The sequence below is a fragment of the Sinohyriopsis cumingii genome, chromosome 5, assembly GCF_028554795.1.
Source record: "Sinohyriopsis cumingii isolate HCF-2022 chromosome 5, ASM2855479v2, whole genome shotgun sequence".
NCBI lineage: Eukaryota > Metazoa > Mollusca > Bivalvia > Unionida > Unionidae > Sinohyriopsis > Sinohyriopsis cumingii.
This window is the reverse complement of record NC_142965.1, coordinates 107,317,594-107,338,616: the sequence shown is the minus strand read 5'-3', so window position 1 is coordinate 107,338,616 and position 21,023 is coordinate 107,317,594. Positions and strand designations below refer to the sequence as shown.

The window sequence follows — 21,023 nt, the reverse complement described above, 5'->3', positions numbered from 1 at the left end:
ATGTCCCTGATGCTTATGTGAAAAACTGTCTGGTCTTTGTGTGGGCTAGAGATAGAAAGGTCACAGAAGAGTTTGTCAGTCTATGTGCAGTAACACCGGACTATATAATGTTATATATGTTAAGTTGGTCGCTATCTACTGGAGGTCTTGGTACGATTATATTGATAATAGCATTGCTTAAGTGGGCGGAAGAATGTGTACCAGTCGCAAAGGCTTTGGAGCGGATCTTTTGATTTTCATCGTAGTTGAAGGGAGTGAAACCCGCCTTGATTTTATATTCTCCACCAATTAGGGCGAAATAATTTTCGTCCAGACTAATTATTACGCAATGAATGGTGTTCCCACCTTTTGATCATGAAAGTTAGATTCTCACTATGATTCCAAAGAATTTTTTTGCGGGAAAAATTCTCCATGGCCGGAAAATGAGAGTTCATTATAGCATGTTGATCGACTTTTTGTCACCGTGACTATATAGCAACCAGCCCACGGTGGGTTTTCCGAATAGGATGTTAATTTGTGCTGGGATGCGAGAGGTTGCCACGATTGATACCATGTGGAACGAAGAGAAGAGAAATCTTAGGAAAGCAGATACAGTTACGATTGTGTTTGCCTGCCGAGAGTCCTATATAGACCTCGCTGTCCAGAATGTGCCGAACTTCACTAGAATGGACAGTGCAACATTATGCTATCACTCAGCACATTTCTAAGTCTACATGTAGTTTAATGTACGATCAGACATGGCGCTTAGAACATCATCAAGCGACATATTAGCCCTTATCTGTATCTGACTGAAATAAAGAAGAACAGAAGAAATAGGTTGATTTATTCACTGTAAGTGACCAGGTGTTATTTGTCTATAAGTAACATAAAGTACGAGAGAGAGAGAGAGAGAGAGAGAGAGAGAGAGTTCTGTTTTCCGAGGTGCCAGGTAGGTATTCATGTATTCTATGTCTTGACTGACATTGAAGGACGAGAAAGTCGGCTTACTATCTTATTTCTTTTAGCAGTGAAAGTAACACTACGTTACATCAGTTCTACATAAGGAAATATTGTAGCAAAATCAATTCTAAAACAACTAATAACACTTTATGTGCCTCCAATGCATATATAATCTATTACATCTAACTGCAACACTGCTTAATTTCATTGTCCATATTCTGTCTACTCTATCCTCAGGCATAATGTTTATTCTAGCACTTGCCTGTACTGTTACTTCTGCAGCTAAATTATTATGTTCAATAATTAAACCATGAATAAGCACCAATACAAGTTGCCGCCAGTGTAACATCTTGGAAAACATGTTATCGCTATTCTGAATAATATTTCACTAAACGTCTATATATGATTCTTAGGTAGTCCTAAATGAAAATGGCGTAGATCAGATGTCCAATATGCCTACCAAGGCTGCCATCTTGAAAATCGTCTTATCACCACTCCTCCTGAACGGAGATTCATTTTAGCAAGGATATGTTACTGGAAGTCTGGAAGACTGGAAGACTTCATATGATACATAGTTTATCCTTTATGAAAATGGATCTATCCAATATTGCCGCCACTATAGGTATTTTACAAATCTTTTTATCGCGATTCTTTTCGAACTGTTAGTTGTCATATCAACATGCGGTTTCACTAAAATAATTAGCATAATGCGCCAGTTCCTTTTCATTCGGCAATCGGTGTCAAGCAGTATCTGAAGTGCTTGTAGTACGTTTGTGTTTTGTTTTTCTTCCGAAAAGAAAGATGGGTTATACATAACCATGTTAACATATACCTTGAGCTCTTTCTCTCTTTCAGTCTATTAATGTTTCTTTTTCATGCTAGAGCAACAAAAAACAAGAGAATACTATTGTTTCTGTACTACTTCGACTGCAACTACTACATACTACTGCCAATACATCTGACTGTAATACTACTTTGTTACCTTGCCAATGAAGTACATACTCTCATCCAGCGGTATTTTGATACTAGTATATGGAAAATATTACTACTGCTACTATTACAACTAAACTACTCTGTATACTATTAAAACCAGACCTACTAGCAAAACAAGTACACATAGCATATTATTACAGCTTTCATTAGCACATGTATATATGCCCCAGCTGTATGTATCTATGTAACTGACTATTCACTTACTAGCATTAAGGGAAATGTAGCTTACCTTGTTCGCAGTGTTCCGCCTTCCACCCTTCTCTACAGGAACACTTGTACGAACCTTGTGTATTGAGACAAGTTCCATTGTTCTCACAGTCAGTCTCAGTACATTCATTTATATCTAAAAAGGATTTTAGTTCTCAATTATTATATGTACTTGTTGTGATACAATCTAAAGAAAGTTAGGAATGGATACCAATTTGAACGATACATGCCATAAATATACTGCTGGTGCCACTATTGCTAATACAACTACTAACGTTACTTTAGTATGTGTTTTCAACAATAATTTAAGCCTTTAGTAAACATTAGAGTTTACTTGCACACATAAATGTAGATACAACTATCACTTCTAATATAATCATCACAGCTAATGTTATTATTACTACTGCTTCCAGTAGAACTGTTTATAGGCAATTCGTTGTTTCTCTTCCACTCTCAGCATTTATATATTTGTACATGTCACATATTATTTACCGAGTTGGGGATGTGCCCCCTCCCACCCATCTCAACGCTAGCAGTTGTGCGACTCTTGTGTATTGAGGCAAGTTCCATTATTATCACATCCATGATCACATAATTCATTTATATGTAAAAATTACATTTCTCAATAACAGGTGTATTTATTGTGATGACGGTTACTCAGATCTGTGAAAAGTAGAAGCCTGCACGCTAAATGAATGATTTACTAGTATCAGTGGTTATTTATTTGAACATCTGCCTAGAACCATGTTCAAAATATTAAAATTTTTAATAAATGACTTTCCACAGATTTTGGTACAGAAAGGAAGTGAAATGAGTTCAGTCTTGTTAATCTGTATCTACTTATGTATTTTCCTCTTTTTTTTCCATTTTTTTTTCTTTCAATACAGAAAGCTTTTCTGTTACAAAAATTCCTACAGTATAGAAAGGAAATAACAGCTATTTTTGTTGGAAAAGCTAAATCAATATTTTTGCTCTTATTTCTAATATATCTGTTTCTAAGCAGTAATGAAGCTGTTTGTAGGCAGCAAAGTTCCCTTGCACATATTTATTTAGGTATGCAGGCCATTAATACCGAGTGATGATGAAGACAAACCAGGTGGTTTCCATACGTCACATTTACTCATTTTTATAATATGATCGTGATGTATACTATTTCAAAGAGAAAAGGTAGAAAAACCTCACATAAACATCAAAGGTGCATTGATTCATATGAATATAAAAATGAAGACACATTATCCCAATTTTGATACCACGAGTTAGTATTTCTCTATTTGTATGACCGTATAAGTAACTGTTATGATGAAAATGATGTAGGCATAATACGTGTATATTATGACCGGAGAGAAAATAAGTAGGTCACAGTGTCCAGCATTTGACATGATGGTGTAGTGCTCCATACGATGTATCTACACATAACATGTAATGATTGTTTAAGCAGTAGTGTCTGCGTAACTAACCTAGAGATACTAAATATATCTACGGAAAATGAGGCCTCAAATCTAGGTCAAAGTGACGTGTTGTTAAAGTGATGGTGTGTTACTCTACAGAATGTGTGAGCACATAAACTTGTGTGCCTGCTGAGACAATGTTATCAGAGATATTTAGTTAATATAAACGTTCTATATTTGCTAATGCTAACGTCGACGAATAATGGATATACAAGACGAGCTGTTCTGCACTGCATCAACTACTACTTTTACTACTACTACTACTACTACTACTGTCAATAGTAGTACCAAGAAAACTACTTATTTCGCCCTAATACCGCTATTACATTGTATACTACTAAAACAACAATAGTCACCAAGAGAGGACGCCGTTTAATTATACTTTCTGTTTTCGGGATCTAATGGTATTTATGACTACTTGTTTGTATTCCCCTCCAAACATTCATATATTAGAAATTGGAACTTGTTGCTTACCCATTTGGCAGTGTGCGCCCTGCCATCCCTCTCGACACAGACACTTGTACGACCCTTGCGTATTGAGGCAAGTTCCATTGATTTCACATGGAGTATCAGCACATTCATTTATATCTAAAAGCAATTGATTTTCGTAATGATATACGAACTTCATGTTATGACTTTTACTACAAACCGTGAAAAGAAGCAAGTTTTGAAAGGGAAATCACAGAGTTACCAGTGGCAGTGGACATTCATGGGGCTGTTGGTGTAAAATCGTGTCTGAATGATGGACATTAATATCAGTTCTTTTTATTAAAAGTTCTTTCTTAAAGAGAAGAAGTTAAGTGAGTTATATTAAAACCTTGCTGATTTCTACCTTTATATCTTTCTCTTCATTTACCCATTTCTCTTCTTTTGTTCTTATTTTTAATAACAAAATCGATAATAAAAACAAATGCTTCTATTTAAACAAACCACTACAAAAACTACAGTTGCAGCTATTAATACTACTGCTGCTACCACTGTTATCAATTGTTTCGATGAAAAGCTGAAGTTGTTGGAAAGGTCAACAATCACATGTACATATTTACTTAAACACAAAATGCTTCGGTTTGTCAGAACACAGGGTCAATCAGTACTATGTGATGCTGAAGAGAAACTAACCGATTGAAGCAGACCATCTGTACTTCTCGATGTAATTGTAACATTTAATTGCTGTAAAATCGAAGACTTGATCTGAATATTGAAATTACACATCATTAATAAGTGTGTAAATGAGGACATGGTGTCCTACTTTTCACATCACGATGTGGCACTTCTCAGAAAGCTTGAACACATATGATTTCATGACTGAACTTGGAACTGTATCGAAGAAACTAATTTCGGCCTACCAAATGTTTGTTATATCTGGAGAACAAAGAGTGAGTCTTATATTATTATGAAGAATATACCACTTTAAATATGTCGATGAAAAGAAAGATTAATGACTAGGTGAGAGATTAAAGTCATAGGCATTGGAAGCATTTACAAGCCTGAGATTAATGACTAGGTGAGAGATTAAAGTCATAGGCATTGGAAGCATTTACAAGCCTGAGATTAATGACTAGGTGAGAGATTAAAGTCATAGGCATTGGAAGCATTTACAAGCCTGAGATTAATGACTAGGTGAGAGATTAAAGTCATAGGCATTGGAAGCATTTACAAGCCTGAGATTAATGACTAGGTGAGAGATTAAAGTCATAGGCATTGGAAGCATTTACAAGCCTGAGATTAATGACTAGGTGAGAGATTAAAGTCATAGGCATTGGAAGCATTTACAAGCCTGAGATTAATGACTAGGTGAGAGATTAAAGTCATAGGCATTGGAAGCATTTACAAGCCTGAGATTAATGACTAGGTGAGAGATTAAAGTCATAGGCATTGGAAGCATTTACAAGCCTGAGATTAATGACTAGGTGAGAGATTAAAGTCATAGGCATTGGAAGCATTTACAAGCCTGAGATTAATGACTAGGTGAGAGATTAAAGTCATAGGCATTGGAAGCATTTACAAGCCTGAGATTAATGACTAGGTGAGAGATTAAAGTCATAGGCATTGGAAGCATTTACAAGCCTGAGATTAATGACTAGGTGAGAGATTAAAGTCATAGGCATTGGAAGCATTTACAAGCCTGAGATTAATGACTAGGTGAGAGATTAAAGTCATAGGCATTGGAAGCATTTACAAGCCTGAGATTAATGACTAGGTGAGAGATTAAAGTCATAGGCATTGGAAGCATTTACAAGCCTGAGATTAATGACTAGGTGAGAGATTAAAGTCATAGGCATTGGAAGCATTTACAAGCCTGAGATTAATGACTAGGTGAGAGATTAAAGTCATAGGCATTGGAAGCATTTACAAGCCTGAGATTAATGACTAGGTGAGAGATTAAAGTCATAGGCATTGGAAGCATTTACAAGCCTGAGATTAATGACTAGGTGAGAGATTAAAGTCATAGGCATTGGAAGCATTTACAAGCCTGAGATTAATGACTAGGTGAGAGATTAAAGTCATAGGCATTGGAAGCATTTACAAGCCTGAGATTAATGACTAGGTGAGAGATTAAAGTCATAGGCATTGGAAGCATTTACAAGCCTGAGATTAATGACTAGGTGAGAGATTAAAGTCATAGGCATTGGAAGCATTTACAAGCCTGAGATTAATGACTAGGTGAGAGATTAAAGTCATAGGCATTGGAAGCATTTACAAGCCTGAGATTAATGACTAGGTGAGAGATTAAAGTCATAGGCATTGGAAGCATTTACAAGCCTGAGATTAATGACTAGGTGAGAGATTAAAGTCATAGGCATTGGAAGCATTTACAAGCCTGAGATTAATGACTAGGTGAGAGATTAAAGTCATAGGCATTGGAAGCATTTACAAGCCTGAGATTAATGACTAGGTGAGAGATTAAAGTCATAGGCATTGGAAGCATTTACAAGCCTGAGATTAATGACTAGGTGAGAGATTAAAGTCATAGGCATTGGAAGCATTTACAAGCCTGAGATTAATGACTAGGTGAGAGATTAAAGTCATAGGCATTGGAAGCATTTACAAGCCTGAGATTGCTTTGAGATGTAGCTGAAGTTAAAGAATAATTCCTTCAAAACGTTTAATAGTAATGTATTATCTTAGACATAATGTTACTACTTTAGGTCTTAAACTATGTAACAGACAGATAGTGAAGCCAACAATTTTAAGCAAAATGAACAAACAATTTATTTCTTTACAATACCAACTGAGAGTTCAATAAATACTTATATTAAGGTGAAAACAATCCTTAAAAAATCCCAGATGTCCTAAAGTCAAAAGTCCATATATATAAAATCTCCGAATAAATTCCAATAGGCTTGAATGCCTTGATATAACAAAAGTACAATTCAAAATGCCTTTCAATGAGTTATCGAAAATCCAAAGTAATGTATATTAATCCAACTGACCAATGAGCCCATTGCTAATTTTAAATGAATATTTTAAATAAGCATTTCATCTCAAATTATATCTGACATACTGAGCTAATTCAGTAATACATTATTTTTTGTTTATCAAACCCCTAGTTATTTACATTTTACTTGACCTAATAAAATGGGAAGATTTACAACGGAAGAAACCATGTCTAACTGTAAACAAGACTGACCTTGAACTTTTGCTTTGCAGACATGTTGTTTAGAACTTACAAACATAGACAAAAATTAAGCAAAATATATAAATTGAATATACATGTTAATGTCAACAATGTTAATTTTTGTTGTACTTTGTATGCTTAGTAATTTCCATTCAATTTTCAGTAAATAAACATCTTCAAGAAGCATATTATGTAAATCCAGTTAAAATTCTTGATGTTTCAAGTTGAATGCTGTTACTGCTACTGCTAATACAACACTAGTTACTACTACTACTACTACTTTTGATACTACTGCTTCTACTGTTGCTGTTGTTACTAGTACTACTACTAGATGAAGTACTAACTAATAGCTCCAACAGTGCTAATATTTTATACTACATCATTATTTATTTTTGCGATTCCTGTTTGTTTCCTTCTCTCCAAAGCACGAATTGTAATACAAGAACACGGTAGAGTGACCTACATAGTTCACTGCTTGCCCCGTGTTACGCATGTTGAAACATAAACGTGTACGAACCTTGTGTATCGATGCATGATAGAAACTTGTAAAGCCCTTGTGTACTGAGATATGTTTCATATGTCTCATATATGGAATCTGCTCAGTTATTTACATATGCAAAAGGAACGAAGCATGTTCTCAATCGAGAACTAGTTTTTGGAATTGACAGTCACTTAGACATTTTGAACGGGTACATGTTTTATTATTATAGTATAGATCGGAACTAATAGGGCCAATATCAATTGCCTTTTCTGTCGGTTTCGAGATCCTTATTACACAACCTTAATACGATGTAGGTTTAGCTTGTTTTCCTTCTATCAAACATTTGTACTCAATCGAATAATAATAATAATAATAATAATAATAATAATAATAATATATTATTGATGCCGCTATAACAAATACCATTCCATTTGCTACTTCTTCTACAATTATTTCATATTTGGTTTTATGGTAAATACAAACTTCTTGCTGACATGTTCTAATTTTGGTGTTCTCGGTTAGTACTACGAACATTGTATTTTCGCAGACATAAGGAAAACAGTTTTTTCTTTGTAAAATATGTTCATTTGAAATTTATATTTATACAGTATGAAAAGGAAATAAATGTATACTCCGTATACTTTTGATGGACATACGGTATCATGTTCGTTCCATACAGACTCGTAAATAACATATATAATCTTATGTAAACCGAGTTAAAAGTTACATATGCGCACTGATGAAATGTGTAAAAATTATCACGAAAGCGCCAGATTTTGGTGAAATATGCTCTACTAAAGTCAGATATTTTTTTTTTTTTTTTTACAAGGAATTATATCTTACACTTGCTTTAAATCAGAGTAGAATTTCTACAAGTGGAATTGTCTTTTCTCACACTCTCTTTGAGTCCTTAATGTGTTGACTCGTATATCCCTCAAAGTAACGTACCAGTGTCACAGTTTTGTCCAGTGAAGCCCGAGTAGCACGTGCAGTGGTAGGATCCATTCATATTAGTACAGCTTCCATTCCTACACAGGCCCATGGCGCATTCGTTTGCATCTAATATTAAAAATATTTGGAGTTTGTTTGTTGCTGTGACTCATTTCACTGCTTCATCATTCAGTTACATTTCAAAAATAATTTTTTTTGAGAATTCAATTTTTTGATTTAATATCTATCAACCGTTTGATTCAGTAGTCTCCTATTCATTGACATTGGCATGTATAACTGGGCCTAAAATCTTTTATTCTTTTGTTCCATAAACAAACTCTTCGTCTTTGTGATTTATACTTATATTAGCATAATAATATCGTTTGTCTTAGGTCTGCTTCTGTCAACAGTCATCTGTCATCTGTAGGCTACGTCTGCTTCTGTCAACAGTCGTCTGTCGTCTGTAGGTTACGTCTGATTCTGTCAGAGTCACATTTATCGTCATTAGGGGTGAGGAGTCGATGCTACAGTTACATAGAAGGGTCATTTCAAAAGTTGATTGAAAAAAAACATACAAATATCAAAACAAGTTAGCATAATAATGTTTTAAATTTAGCAAAAGGCATTTGTAGTGCATGGATGTATAAATATGTGGAAATGCAATAAAAATGATTACGAAGAAGAAAAAATATTTTCCATATTACAATTTTCTGGCTAGAGTTAATATGCCTTTGACACAAACCTGACACTGTATGTACATACAGGACCAGTTCGTGAATAGATTGATATCTCCATGGTGTCGTTCAGTTTCATGTACAGAGGAGCCAACACCGTGATGTGTATACGTCTGCATGAGATCAAAACTAGACAGTAGATCCTTGTCACTATATGGGTCACATTTGTTTTTAAACAAGACAGATAGTTAAGACAAATTAAAAAAGTCAATGTACTGAAAAGTTTGAAATCATGTATGTACATTAGACCTACCATTGTTGCATTATAATTGCTACAAATGGTGGAGATCGAGAAACAGTGGAAAATCAAAGGAAGACGATATAGCTTTATCTATCTAGAAAATACTATAATCTCGTTCTAAATATAATGTATGGCCATCATTTAGTCCATATATGTTTCCACAAACGTACTTTGTTTGCTTGCTTACCTCTACGAATACATAACTATTGTACTATCCCCCCATTCTGGGTGTCAAATTTGGCGTCATCATATAAAAAAATCATATGCATATGCACAACTTCACTGCATTGCTACTATTTTTAAAAATAGGTCATTGGCAACAGTTTAGAGTGTGTGTGTGTCCATTAATACTTACCCCCTGGGGAAGATGCTAAGGGGTCTAAATGTATACATACATATGTACATTATTTTTATGTTCTTGTTTACGTTTTTGTGTTTAGCATATTGTATATGTACATGGAATAAAAAACATAACGAGGGAATGTAATTGCTACACCTTCCATAGAGAAGTATATCAAGATGACCCACATTTCACGCTTTACGGACTTTGGGTAAAAATATCATTTAAGTGTATGTCTCAACGTCTGTCCACCCCAGAATCACCAAACGTGATCATTCTATGCATCTATACTGGTGCCATATACTTACAACTAAAGATATTCAATTTTACCAGCATTTTACATTTTGATGGCTTAGGTTGACATTTTTGATGGCTTAGGTTGACATTTTTGATGGCTTAGGTTGACATTTTTGATGGCTTAGGTTGACATTTTTGATGGCTTAGGTTGACATTTTTGCAATTTAGCTCCTGATCACATAGGTATTTTAAAGTGTTTATAGCTACTGATATACCTATGATCATGAAACGTGCAGAAGAGATAGGTCTTGATGTGTACCACTCCTTCAGGAAACTGCAGATCACTTGGATCAAAATTACACGATTCACTGACTTTGGTTAAAATATGCTTGCAACATGTTCTCCTAAATGCAATAAACTAGACGAATGTTCCACTTCTATTATTACCACATCCGTACAAAAATAGTCGCTATGACCTTCACGTCACAGTTTACTGGCAAAGGTTAAGTTTTTGAGTTTATCTCATCACTACACTATGAACATAGTGAAAGAGATAAATCTCGAAACGCGCTTTTCCTTTATTGAAGAGATATGTATAATGTCTGATAATTTATGCTTATAATAATAATAATAATAATAACAATAATGAGGACTTTTGTATAGCGCCCAATCCTTAGAAGCTCTAAGCGCTTTACAACATTAGACAACTATAAATCATATAATGATATGATTACAAAAACAAACACCATGAAATTAGAAAACATTAAAAAAAAACATGCTGAGAATATCTAAGGTAGGAAACATTATTAGGTCTTTAAGTTTGTTCTTGCAGTCTTGTTTTTCAGTGATATCCCTACGATGTCTGCAGTTTGGTAGTGTATAGTGATGTATAGTACTGGAGCATCATGTCCTAGCCAGTCACATTATCCTGACGCCAGGCCGACCAGTCCAAACACTTAACTTCTTATTGCTGAGCGCCAAGTGTGGAGGCTGTGAGAAGATACGTCATGGTAAGTACCGTACATGCACTGCAGAATGAGGTCAATGTTGACAATATTTATGACTTCAATGACTGTTTTCACATTTTGTTTGAAGTTCGATTCGTGAACGTTTATATCTATACACAGTTATGTTAGTACTACAGTCTAAACAAACAAGCCACGGTGACCTACTTACTTACCACCATAGGTACATCATTTCCGTTTAGCTCCTGACCACATATATTTACCCTGCTATGTACATCGTAGCACACAATTTAGTGTGACCAATTTAGTTAGACGTATAAATAAATAAATAAATAAATAATTGTATTTAATAATCAACATAGTTACCCTCAACAGTTTAAAAGAAGTACAGGTGGAAATTAGTGTAGGAAATAGATGAGTGGACTGCACCCCTTTCATTTGAGCCATCGTATGTAGTTGCTAATCAAGGTAATTACTGAAGCATAAACGTTTCTTCTCATAATGCTCATATTGGCTGTAAGTCCAATTTTGCTTAAAGTATGTGAATTTTGATTCAGTAAAATGTGGATTGTAGCGGTGGATAATAAAACAAGTTTCTAAACCAGCTTTGACGCACACTGGTGCAAAGAAATACAATGTAAAGAAAACTGAAAGGAATCTTTTGGTTTTATCAACTCAGTATAGTACTTCTACATTTCGTTGTTAAGATCACTTTATTCTGAATTCATCACTTTGATCCGTATTACTGCACGGTAATGTCTTCTTGAGATGATTACAATCTTTGTTGATGGAAGCTATACAACCATTGATTAAATACTTGTTAAAAGTGAGTAACATGTCTCTCTAGTGTAATTCCAACCAGATCTATCCAAAGTGCTTATTATCAATGTTTACTTTGCGTATTTGTCGATGTATTCTGTTTATTCCTCGAATGAATCATCATGAAGTAAGGACAATTTATTCTGCATGGCAGATGTTCACTTTTGACCTTGGGGTGAAGGACACAGCAAAGTAAGTTTTGCATTAAGGTTTAGGGAATATTTTTCACATGCTCTTCTTTTGATAAAACCGTGAGGGAGTATTTTAATCATTGTGGCATATCGTTATGACTAACTGCCTCTCCCCCACACCAAAAAAAAAAGAAAACAACAAAAGAAACACGAAAACACCCCCAACCCAACCCCACCAACACGAATTCGTTTTGCACCACCATATTTTAACTATGTGTATGCACGTCATACAGTTTACATGAATGTTCTGAATGCATGAATGATCTAAATATTTGCTTCATATGCAGGTCCAACCTTTATGTTGCAGATGCTATATATTTAATGCTTAGAAAGAGTAAGACATGGGGTAGATTCATGCGAATATAACCAGTTGTACGATCAGCACGATACTTCTGCGATAGTGTGTTGAAGAAAGTTTTCTTTTATGTAGGGTTGTCTTTTTGATATGGATTCTATCACCAAACTCCATAGCTCACGATGAACTTAGATTAAATAACAACAAAAATCAAAATTAAAAAAAAATCAGATGTATGCAAACTTGGTCTTTGCGATATGGAAACTCATGATACTTTTGTATGAAGAAGTGAAACACACATCGCATACTTTAGGGCAGTGAAATTCTAAATGTGGACGATACCATTTTTTGCAGCTAGTTGACAATTGAAATGCGGAGTTTCACAACATACAACAGCTTATTCCTATCTTTTTCTGAGGATTTCATTTTGCAATTAACTTTCAAAAAGTTATAGACCGTCATTGTGAGACAAATAGGTTAGCAATTGTTTTAAACGAAGCTACAATCTAGGAGGAGACTCAACAGTTCAGGCATAATAAGTTATGGGGGTACAACAAGTCGCATTTTAAGCTTGATGTGTTTACATCTGCCATTAGTTCTTGCCTTAGTTATCTAATTGATCCTCATGATGATGTATTCAAAGCTGATTTATTAGTGGCAGATTTATACGAAACACATTGTCAGTCCTTACCTCACGATGTAAACTTAATGTGCACAGATTTAAAACAGGAACGAAAGAGAAAGATGATGTTCTCTTCTGATTTTGAATTTATTGGAATGCATACTCTTTTGCTTATGTTTACATATGCACAGGCAGAATTAAATTGGGAATAGAATTTCAACTACAAGTGTAGGCTAAGATATTATATGCGATTTGATCACACTTTTTGTGAGGTGCCGTCAAACAACATTTAACAGATGAATCATGTCTCAAACGAAGTGCACACAGCGTTGCAGAGTATAAATTTGGCTGCCATTAGGTCATGCGAACCGTTAAATAAGCATATCCTAACCTAGAAAGAGTGGCTGAAACGTATATGCAAGAAAACTCAATTTATGCTCATTTGAGTTTCCTTGGAAACTTTGCTCATATTGTAAATACAAGAGTTATTTTCCACGTTGTCTTGCATAACTAGCGCAACAATTACATTGAGAGAGAGAGAGACAGACAGAGAGAGAATGTACTTAAAACCTCGCTTTTAGGAGCACAGGGGCACATGGTGACAAAAACGTAATATCTCTCCACAAACTATAAACATCTAAAGCAACTAAACTTCCTGTTTAATTGTTGATTATGTGATAATACCAGCTAAGCTGCTTTGTAGCAAACACGGCTAATATTACTTGCTGAAGAAAAGAGGCATGACAATTTACAGAATCCAGCTAGCGACATATTCACAATGTAAGGAAATTAAGGAAGCGGTCGTGGTGATGACAAGGATCTTGAAGATAGAGAGGCGTTTGTAATAGCATTCTGACGGAATATGAATATAGAAATATTGAATCATAAGGACTTTTTGAAACATGAATGTTTGATTCTGCTCAAATATTTAACCTTTTTTAGAACAGAGGCAAAGGAAACACTGTCTTGTCTTAGAAGTAGAGGTGTTGGTCCACAAAAAGGCTCAAAAAGACAATAAGACTTCTTAAGAGTTTGGAAAAATATGTGTTGCTTATTTCCTTAAAGCAGGATCGGATACAAATATTAATTTGCAAGCTTGGTATGGAAAGCTAATAAATGAATCACGTTAATTTGTTGGCACAATAATTAAAACCGTGTAGTGGTCCTGGCTGGTGATATTAATGTTTTTAGTCCCGCTATGGACTCCAAAATCAGAATGACACACATGCAAGCCGGTTGCAAAATGTCTGTTATCCTAGAGGTCCAAAACACATGTAGCGCACGAGGCATCTTGTTCACGCGAAGCAGATCACTCATTATCACGTGTACAGGTTGCATTGTCGAAACATAGTGTGGAGACAAGCACACTGCTAAAATTCTACACTCCCATTCAGTTAAGTAGACTAGGATCCAATTGGAAAATGGCTGATACCAAAGCTCATGTACATTAGCAGAAGGATACGTAAGGACAACGTGAAAGGCTTTTGTTGCAGAGTCCATCAAGTTCAATTTTTGCTGTATTAGGGCCTTCAAATGCAGATACATCGAACATTTATATTTTAATATTTATGAGCCAATAAGCAGCACGTTAATGACACGGGGTGTAGGATAATAATCAATAATGCAGTTATTCTATAATCCTGGAATTATTTCAGAGTATGACTCCAAAGCATATAAGGGCGGGCTGATTTTTGGAAGCGATAATGAGAAATAGTTTTGAATTAAGGTTAGAAAGAAAACGTAAAATCACCTCATTCCCTAAAGAAAACAAAACATATTTGATTTGAAGAAAGGAAATAAGTTTTAAGGTATATACTTTGCATTAAGAGTATAATATGCCTCCTTGAATTGTAATACATTGCCAGTATTTAAATATGGTCGAAGTACTGAAACTAAAATATGGAATGATCCTTCAAATCGATGTGGAGCAGACGATGATGCGGACAATTTTCACTAAAATGCACAGTAAAAGTTTCAAATGGCCTTGACTTTGACCACAGTGTTGGACGGGTAAGAACGGGTTCGAGTATCAAACGGGCACTTCTACCTTAAGATTAAGCCCGAATAATAAAGCAACCTTCTGCTGCAAATCCTGCACAGAGCTTTTGCCACCGTAACCGAATATTGACTCCGACACTTCCATCAGCACTAAATGGACACATATCTTACTTATTATTAGCCGGCACGACAAAAGCTTTAGAAAAACAGTAATTATACGCTTTTCAAGCTACGATGTATCAAATGAAAATAATCCACTTTGTACTTGTGATTCCATTACCTGAATGTTAAATATAAGCGACAGTATATATATCTATCTTAATACATCACTTTGACGTTATTTTATAGTTCTAAATACGTAATATTAAGCTTGGTTGCAAGCAGCTGTGGATTCGACAGGTCTAAGTTAACCTGATATCAACTTTAACAAACGCTGCCTCTCATGCGTTTACCAATGCTTTATCCTGAAGTTTCCTTATAAACCATCAAAAGTAATTTTTATAATTAAATTTCGTTCTTAACCAATATGATGACAGCGAGGCACAAGTTTACTGTTCCATAAGTACCGATGGAGTTGCCCTCACGATTACTCTTCAGTGTCAAATAACACGCGTCATTGTGAAGGGAAGATATTGTCCTGCCAAACCATTGTAATAAATAGACGTCACAAACCAACAACGAAATTTAATCGCGGAACATTCCTAGTTATTTTGAATTTTGAAGTTTTATAACACTTTATTGTCGTCGTATGTATGTATGTATGTATGTATGTATGTATTGTTTACTTAACATTTACTTCTACTTGCAATTAAAGTTCTCTTTTATTTGACAGTCTCTCTTGAAGCAATTTCGTTTAAATCGCCATACACGTTTCTGAAGAAATGTTACAAAACATTTTCTTTTCATTTATATGTCGAAGATGACACGGAAATAAACTTACAAAAAACCCCCACAAAAGACCCTCTAAAAAAACTCACCGAGTTGACAATGTGCCCCCTCCCATCCTGTTTGACAAAGACACTTGGGAGATCCTTTTGTATCGAGACAAGTCCCATTGTTCTCACAGACAATCTCGTCACATTCGTTCGCATCTGAAAAAAATGAAATCGTTTTTCGAGATTGTTTTCCTTTTCCCCACCATGCAGGGTTAAGGTCGCAAACAATTGATTTCAATGAATGTCCTCACATGCCTAATTTCAGATTAAACAATATATGAAAAATCTTTTTTGTTTCTTAAAAACTCGTTTGTCTTAGGTATCAGAGAGAGAGAGAGAGAGAGAGAGAGAGGAAATATATGCTCGGCTGTACTTGAAGATTTAAGTGCCTTCTTGGCTATTACACCAGCCAGGATATATATGCTCTGCTGTACTTGAAGGTTTAAGTGCGTTCTTGGCTATGACGCCAGCTTCGACAATACTTCAGGTTTTCAGCCACGAGATGAAATACATCCATTATTCACTATGGGAAAGCACATTTTCTTTTCGTTTTTGCTCAAACGTATTGGCTAGTAATGTACAGTAAAACAGGGAAGAAGCAGATTTCTTACTGAATCCAGCGCCATGTCAGCTGTTTACCATTTATATTCTGAGGTTTTCTTTTATGATTATTCGCACAGAAAATATAAACAGAAGTAAAATAGCGTATTAATAAAAATAAGTATATTCGCACATTGTTGGACTTGAACTCGTTTTGTTTCTAACGTTTTAACGTCAAGCGGCCATTATTTACATCTCGACCGTGGAAGCGTCAATGAAAAACTTCGAATTTCATAATAATAATGTTATCAATATAAATTGGCGGCCAATAAAAAATTGTTTTTTTTTTCTTTCTTCCTGCTCTAGTGAGATATCAAAACTGTTTATCTCAGGTAATCCAGAATTCATAGCCAAGCATACAGTAAAAATGTTTAAGTTCATTTATTCATGCACAATATAATATAATAACGGTGCTATTTTGGATCTACCGTATATGATAATGAATCACACTGCACAACACTGGAATCATATTGATCCAATACACAATATGTTATTTAATATGCTTTAACTTGTATCATTATACGTCATCCATTGTACGTGGCACCTTCATATATTCATGATCCCAGGCATTATTAAATGTATATAATTTGAAATTACAGTTGCTCTTTCTTATTTATAAAAAACGTATCAGATAGACTGAAACTGAAAATGCACATATATCACATTCTCGCACATTTTTATATACTAGTATACACACGTTCTCTCTCTCTCTCTGTCTCACTCTCTCTCTCTCTCTCTCTAGTATATACATGTTCACACATACGTACAAACACGATAGCCGAGCTTACAAGTTGCAGGTCAAATGCAAAGCTCTCTACCAGGTTAAAATAAAAATGAAATTATTGTCCATGCTAGTACACCATGCACATATTCCGTGTAGCTTCTTAGCTACATTGATAATACATTTTGACCCTTTCGTAGTATGTGTTGCACGAGGAGAGAGCTCGAAGAGCCGATATCTTTCTTTTTTGCTATGTCTACTTGAAAAATCGAGTTCCATGATAAAATAAGAACTGTAAAATGAACAATGATACGTTCTGCACATAGACTTGAGTGGCAGCAGGGGAAAGGAGTGTAATTCTTACAGTGGCATATCACACCGGCATCTTCACCATGTCCGCAGTTGTGTTTATTCCAACTGGTTCTATACCGGTCACACTGCTCGAGGGAAGTGTACGTCCTTTTGCAGTCCATATCATCTAAATATATTGGCAGATTTTCGGGTCCCTTTCCAAAAGTAGCAGCCACAACAGCGACACCATGTCTTAGGAAAAATATATACATTATACGAAATCGAACAAAGAAGGTTACACACGAATAAGCATGCAAAACAAAGCAATCAAACGAAAATATGGTAAAATAAAACCAAAACCAATGGCTTGATATCTCTTTTCGAATTACGTATATACTATTCTCAATCTGGTTAAAATAAGATCTCCTCAGTCATAGGAGGAGATCTGAGAGACGTCGGTAACAGTTACGGTTTTAGCGACCTTTGGGATTCCCGTTTCAATTAGTTTTAATAATCGAATGGATAAATCGTAGCATTATGATTTCGGGAGAGCTATCGTTAGCAACGATTTGTTCCGAATGGCGAGTATCAGTTCTCCACAAAGATCGTTGAAAGGATCTATAACAGCATACTCAGGAATCATTACAATGGAAGCTCACGCAGAGAAGCCAAAAGTTATATTTCAATTTTCAAAGGTCGCATGTAAGGAACAGTGGCAAACTTAACAGCAAAAAAGATTGTAATCTGGACTGTAAGGGATTTGATTTTTGACCTCAAACATGACCATAAAATAACAACTGTAAAAAGAATAACGATATGCTCTTCACACACACACACACACACACACACACACACCTCCAAGAGATGGAATCAACACTTCTTCCATGAGTTGAAAAGACGTTTGCCTAACGTCTACAAGCCATAAAGTAGCATAACATACTGCAAACACTTTTCATTTAATGTTGTATATTTTACTGCCGATAAAGTGAAACTTCGAATATTCGGATTTCTGAAAAGCGTCGTAAAACATACACGTTTTATAGTGGAAGATACCAGAGTTCCAGGAGAAAACAACCTAAGAGGGTTGTGTTTAGGTCAGTGCTCTGACTAGAGGATGTTCATCTTTCGCAGTGATCGACCGTTTTGGTGATCTCGAGTGTGGTCGTGTTAAGTCATTGTTTCGACAAAATGTAACGGAGGGCTACCCTAGATTGGACATATTCTCTAGTTTTTGGACACGGGAACCACAAATACCCTAGATTTGACAGGAACTAAATTTTGTACACAAGTGGCGACCATGTTTAACCTTGGAATATGATCTAAACCAAGATGGCGTTCACGACAATAGTTAGCAATGTCATGCTTCACTAGTGCAGACATGTTGAGCGAAAAGACCAAAAACACACCCAAAGTGATCATGGATAGGTGCCAATCAATCTTTTAATAAGGAGCTTCCGAAATTGGAAAGTTAGTGGTCTAGCATCCATGCCACATGACATACACGTATGCACTTGATGTGGACAACTTACCTATATCCAAGCATTTTGCAAGCGACTGTTGCATCATCGTCTTCCCAACTGTCGTCGCAAACAGTACCCCATCCGTCACCCTTGTTGACCTCCAGTCGACCATAGCCGATCCAAGTCGTATTACCATAGGTACCGGCAAGGCGCACTGAAAATATAAATAAATTAGAAAAATATTGTAATCGCTATGGTAACGGTAGAGAGAATCTAACCCTAGTGGTAACTGTCTTGTATTATTATGGTTAAATATCATTTGAAAGAATCCCAACATGCCTTTAATGTTTCCTATATATCTATCATCTTTTGAATCTATAATATAAGTCTTATTTAATTCGTTTGAGACTACGAAGTTAATTTATTTCAATGGTTAGAGCTATCGTAAAAGTACACGTATACTCCGTCGTAATAGTTCCATTCAATATAAGGTAGGTCAAAGGTGGAATCAACAACTAAACAGGTCAGAATGACACGCGAATAATGAACGTCTGTATAGGACAGAAGCGTGGGAATTCAAAGTACAATTGCCCTGGCACACGCTCTCTAACATTTGATTGGTCTAGCGAGATTTGAAGGTCGCAACAGGACGGTTTTTGTTTACAAGTTTGAATTATGTTGAGATTATAAGAGTCCGAAATTATTATGACTCAGAGATTACTTATTTGAAGCCGGAAAGGACAATATATAATGAAGATACACACACCGTGTTCATTCTTCCAGTTATACACAGCGTTCCTAAGATTCTTTGAGAGGAAAATAGCGAATTACCATTGTATATTCATTGGATTTAACAGAGTGGATAATCATTGTTTCAAACAGTCAGTACTTTGGGATTAAGCGATTATAATCAATTACTTGAATATGTAGCCAATTACATCGGATTATGTGAAAATGACAGGGATTTTAGTGATAATATTCGTTTATGAGATTTTCATTGAAGTAAACACATCTGGAATAACAACTGTCTTGAATTCACTGTTATAACGGTAACACATAAGCACTATAGAAGTTTCGTTCGGATGACCTTAGAATAGTTTCCCAATTAGTGAAAAAAATTGATACAAACCTTATTAGAATTATAAGGATCACATCCTAGGAATTTTTACATTGTAAGTTATTTAAATAAACTTATATTTTGGAAACGTAAATAATTGTTGCGTTTACCTTATCTTGTTCCTTAAGTTTAAACCGATAGACGTATCATTCCACTGTAGTTGTTTTTACTTAAAGGTCTTTATATTTTGTGTTATGATTTGTCAGCACTGATTAATTGAAACAAAGCAATTTTAACTTTTATAGTGTATTTATATTCTTTTATATTGTAAATGAACAAACCTGATTACAAGTCTTGTGTAATGGTTGACTTAGTGTGAGACCGGTTTGCGCTTTTTTGGGTTTAATGGCATGTTCAGTACATGATAGGCTCTACATGGCGGCAAATTTAAAAAAAAAACAAGGAAGAACGACTGAAATACTGGAAACTACTGGTAAGCTTTCTCACATACCAATGTCGGTCGAACAGAGACTCGAAACCACGATAGAGAGCATGGCTGCCTTCTTAAAAAACCCAACTGCAGGAGAAATATAAACGAATATACTTATATCTTTCACGTGTAAATGATGCATTATCAACGAAGTACAGTGGTTCGTCGAATGAGGAGAGGAAGCAAATAAATTTAAAAGGAGACTACCTGAACCAACAATTATACCTTGGACTGAAAATACAAATGTTTTATTATAGGATTTTGCTCATTAGCATTACAAAAACGATGACCTACCTTGTAAATTTCCCCACGAACTGCAAACTTGCTGAGAGATTAAAGAAAGAAGAATGAATCCAAGGGAAAACATGCTAATCAATGCAAGAATGAGACATGCTTTGATTGTTATGGCT

The 21,023-nt window shown here is 35.3% G+C and overlaps 1 protein-coding gene across 6 annotated transcripts in view; it reads right to left on the bottom strand.

Annotated features, from left to right (window-relative positions):
• Positions 1–21,020, bottom strand: part of LOC149799950 (uncharacterized) — a 90,796-nt gene extending 69,776 nt beyond the window's left edge. For 3 of the 6 annotated variants that reach the window (XM_089959441.1, XM_089959443.1, XM_089959445.1), the window contains exons 1-7: positions 20,908–21,020; positions 19,136–19,280; positions 17,680–17,858; positions 16,037–16,150; positions 8,636–8,746; positions 4,062–4,175; positions 2,162–2,275 (exon numbers count right to left, since the gene is read on the bottom strand). In XM_089959441.1, the coding sequence (XP_089815567.1) occupies positions 2,162–2,275; positions 4,062–4,175; positions 8,636–8,746; positions 16,037–16,150; positions 17,680–17,858; positions 19,136–19,280; positions 20,908–20,980 (850 nt within the window). In that variant the 5' untranslated portion in view covers positions 20,981–21,020. The remainder of the gene's footprint in view (positions 1–2,161; positions 2,276–4,061; positions 4,176–8,635; positions 8,747–16,036; positions 16,151–17,679; positions 17,859–19,135; positions 19,281–20,907) is intronic. The other 3 variants (XM_089959444.1, XM_089959446.1, XM_089959442.1) reach the window with 2 other exon arrangements.
• Between the last annotated feature and the right edge of the window lie 3 nt (positions 21,021–21,023).